The sequence below is a fragment of the Etheostoma spectabile genome, unplaced genomic scaffold (genome assembly GCF_008692095.1).
Source record: "Etheostoma spectabile isolate EspeVRDwgs_2016 unplaced genomic scaffold, UIUC_Espe_1.0 scaffold314, whole genome shotgun sequence".
NCBI lineage: Eukaryota > Metazoa > Chordata > Actinopteri > Perciformes > Percidae > Etheostoma > Etheostoma spectabile.
The window spans coordinates 159,748-163,838 of record NW_022605583.1 but is presented as its reverse complement, the minus strand read 5'-3'; the positions used below and the strand labels follow the sequence as shown (position 1 = coordinate 163,838).

The window sequence follows — 4,091 nt, the reverse complement described above, 5'->3', positions numbered from 1 at the left end:
CCCCCCCCCCCCCCCCCCCTTGTGAGGCAGATCTTTAGTGTGATACAGCTGCTTTGTCTTTAATCTGATTTTTCTGGATGTAAGCCCTGACGCTGTTTTCCTAAATTGTGAATGATACAAAAAATAAAAGTTATGTTTGTACTAATCTTCTGCGACTTGTTAATGAACACACATCTTCAGTTAAAAGACACGACCACATTCCCTTTTTTTTCTTTTTTTTTTATTTCTTACAAAATCACAGTTTAATAAATAGTCTGTAAAAATGAGTACAAAAGCGTTTTTAACATTTCATATATGAATCACTCGTGACTTTCAGGTCAAAGGAGTCTTTAGTTGGATTTTTTTGTCTTTGACTTTTTATTTTATTTTTTTACAATCTAGTTTTGCTGACTTAAGGCCTCTTGATTTTGGCATCAGAACAATCTGTTAGTCAAATGTTTGTATCTGAAGTTGAATTAGTGTAGAGTCATGAGCTCTCCTGGTTTCACAGTTCAGTCAAAAAATAAAACACTTAACAAATTAATACCAAAATGGCTCAACATGCAGATGTAATCCCGTTGTCCTAGACGCAGACAGAACGAAGCACGTGTCTAATGGTCAGTGTTGGACACTGCAGGCAGAATGCAACAAGAACAATGGCACATGAGGCTGCTTCACTGAAGGGGATTTTTCTTTTTCTTTTTCTTTTTCCTTTTTCTTTTTAAGAGGTTTAATTGACAAGGAGTGCAATCCTGTGTTGTGAAAGACACTCTGACATCTTACTGCATTACAGTGCAACCTCTGAGGGTGGAAACACACCTGAAGCGTTTTGGGACACATTTTGTTAAAGGAATAAACCCTTTTAGCTAATTTGCTTTGCCGATAGTCAGGCGAAAGATTGAAGCGTAAGAAGATTTACCGCCAGTTGTTAGCTTAGCATGACGATGGGAAACAGCTAGCCTCCCTCATTCGAAAGGTAACACAATCCACCCGCCAGCTCACTTATTAACACGTTCCACCACTCTTGTTTAATCCCAAGTATGCTGGGACTTCTTTCTGGAGTCCTGACGTCACCGTGCGGTTGTTGATTCAGCTTCTTTAAGGAAGTCACTACTGCTGGATAAGAAAGAATTAAGAACATAATTCCCTGTTAACACTGCATCTTGTTATTAAAAACATGTAAATCATGGTTGGGGTTAGAGGTGCTGCTAGGCAAATTGGGACCTTTGGGACAGAGCCAGGCTAGCCGTTTCCAGTCTTCATGCTAAACTACGCCAACTAGCGGATTACTTTTAATTTGCATACGGACATGAGAGCGGTGCCGTACTTCATACCCAAAATATCAAACTAGTCCTTTTCTTAGTCTCCTAGAGTGTGTTCACCCAAACCACTGCAGAGGATTTCAACACTAAATTACTGCATATAACTCCATTTGTTCATTCCAACAAAAGACAATTTTACATATAAAAAAGATGACAATGCAATTCAAAGAAATGAGAAGGCCTGTTTGATTTAACCCCAAATCTCTGAAGTTTGATCCCTTTCTTCCTTTTTGAAGGGATGGGTTACGTTCACATTTCAGAACACCAGATGTTACATTATTTAAAAATCACATGAATTCTCTGTTCTTTGCGGATTCCATTTTCTTAACAAGGTACACTGATTTAACAGTAAGGCATATTCTAAACACTTCCAATTCGCAGGTCAAACCTTGACCCCTAACGGTATCTTCAGAAGCTAAATTTCGAAGCACATTTTCAATTTATATCACAAAAATTAGACATTTTGCAGCTTTAGAATATTGACCTTTAAGGTAAAATCCATCGACAAAGAATAGGGTGCACAGGTTGCGTGGGGGAGAGTTGTACAACCGCTACAAATGACTCCAACTCTCGCGTGTTTTCACATAAACAGAATCCATCTTCACACAGACCAATAAGATTGTCACATTAACATAAGATGCTGCCAAAAATCATATTGCTCCACAATGGCTGCGTGAAAACAAATATTCGGCTCAGTAAAGCGGGTTCAAACCAATAAATAAATAAATAAATAAATAAACAAGATTTAAATGAAAGGGGGAAGCGGATGATACCTCTAGTTTTTTTGGTCAAAGGCTGTTTGATGCAGACGGGCCGTACAGCGTCTGGCGTGGAAAACAACTGCAGTTTTGGCGTTTTTCCCTTCTCAAACCGGGCATTTGTGTGATCGTTGATGCCGTTTAGTGACCCTCAAACCTGCTTGAAACAATTTCTACACTACACGGGCTTCGATGACAAAACAAGCGGCTCTCAGATCTCCCCTAGAGAGAAGCGAGACAGGCAAAGCAGCGCCGCCGCTCCCAACAGCCCAAACTCTTATTGCTTGCATGTTAATACATAAAGTAAGAGAAACCATTCTCATCTGATGACAAGGCTCCAAACTTGAAAATAAAACACAACTCTGCCTAATTTCTTTTGTCCCCCCCCGGGTTTCTTTCTGCTTTTAAGGAGGACAGCCTCCCGTCTGTGAGAAGAAACAACATGGACGTTTGCTGGTGTATTCAGGATGGAGCAAGTCCCAAATTCTTTGGAGTTTCATCCGATAAGCCGAGATGATGGAACCTGCGGGGACTCGTGTGGACTGTCCCGTCGCAGGATGCAATGTTTGCACACACACTCTTTAGATCCAAATAAAGACACACACACACACTTGTCTCATACACACGCTCTCTCTCACACACTCACTCACACTCGCTGCCTTTCTCGATGCGAAACACGATTGGCACAGATTATCAAAATAAATACCCTGGAAGCTTGGCACTATGCAAAAGAAACTTCACATTTTTGAAAGAAATCTTATAAAAAACTATTGAATAATCTCAGACTACTCCACGTTTTCGTTATCCTCACTATTACTTATATACTATATGCTGATTAAGGTTACACCAGTGTCGTAAACCTCTGAATGACTTAACTACCACTGAAACAATATAGCTCCTATTCAAATAGATAATTTTTTTCCACAAACGTACATCAAAGTGAAGTATCTAACATCTATCGGACTATAGATAGTGCTGCTGTCTGGTATGCAATCTCTTTATAGTGCCTCTTCCTTTTCTTATTACCTCCTCTCTCTTCTTTCAAACACTTTCAAACATCGGTTCCGTAAAAGTAATCTCTGAAACCCAGAAACAAAATCTCTTAAGTCCCGGGAACAGATCACAAGTCGAGTACGCCTTCCTTTGACAGATGTTTCAGCATCTGTGTGGGTGTCTGTCGGGGCCGGTTCCCTCACAGGTGTCCCTCCAGGATGCTGGTGACAGCCTGGTCCAGTGACGGGCCTGACGTGGCCCTGGTAGGGGCTGCAGAGGGGCCCTGCAGGCGCTGGAGCTCCAGGATGCTGTCGATGGCACTCTGCAGATGTTCACTGAGCAGGTTGTCCTCTTGGAGGGGGGGCGGCGGCGGGCTGAGCCGCTGCTCCGGCCGCGGTGACGCATCCAACCTGTAGCATTTAAGTTTCGGGGCGCTGACATCTCTGGAAGGCAACTCGAAGTAACCAACCTGTGGCTCGGGCATAAAAAGAGGGTTTGGGGCTTTTATTTTGGAATTGGGCGCTGTCTGTGGGACTTCCTCTGCAGTGTTACAAGGCAGAGCTCCGTTGGAGATCTCCTCGTCCTGCTGAGGACCCTGGGGTGCTCCGTTAGGTGCCTGAGAGTGGCGTTTGTTCACAGCTCCGCCGTTGGTCAGCTGCCCTGTGTGGTCCCTCTTGAGTCCCGGGTCGCAGGCCGAGTTGTGAACCACCTTCCGGGACCCGGACTCCTGCTTGATGGTGAGCCTGAGAGCCCCGCGGCAGCTGGAGCGGTATGTCTTCAGTCCTGGGGGCCGGTCGGACAGTCGCGTCCAGGCTGGTGAAGAGGAGGGGCTGCCGGAGGAGCACAGCGGGGACGGACCGGCAGGGTGGGCCCCGGGGGGGGAAGACGCTGATGTAGCCAAGGCCGTCACGAATGACTCTGGAGAAAGGAAAAATGAGCAGATCAAAGATTTTAGTTTTGTTTTGAAGCCGTCATCTTTTTAAGGTTTGTCCTTTTATTTAGAAAAGATGAAGAGAGACAGGAAATGGGGAAGAGAGGG

At 44.1% G+C, this 4,091-nt stretch overlaps 1 protein-coding gene across 1 annotated transcript in view; it reads right to left on the bottom strand.

The window, feature by feature from the left end:
* Positions 1–369: 369 nt before the first annotated feature.
* The window catches only part of si:ch211-168d23.3 (BRD4-interacting chromatin-remodeling complex-associated protein), a 62,152-nt gene continuing 58,430 nt past the window's right edge, over positions 370–4,091 (bottom strand). Inside the window, exon 16 of the mRNA XM_032511084.1 lies at positions 370–3,970. Within this exon, the coding sequence (XP_032366975.1) occupies positions 3,252–3,970 (719 nt within the window). The 3' untranslated portion in view covers positions 370–3,251. The remainder of the gene's footprint in view (positions 3,971–4,091) is intronic.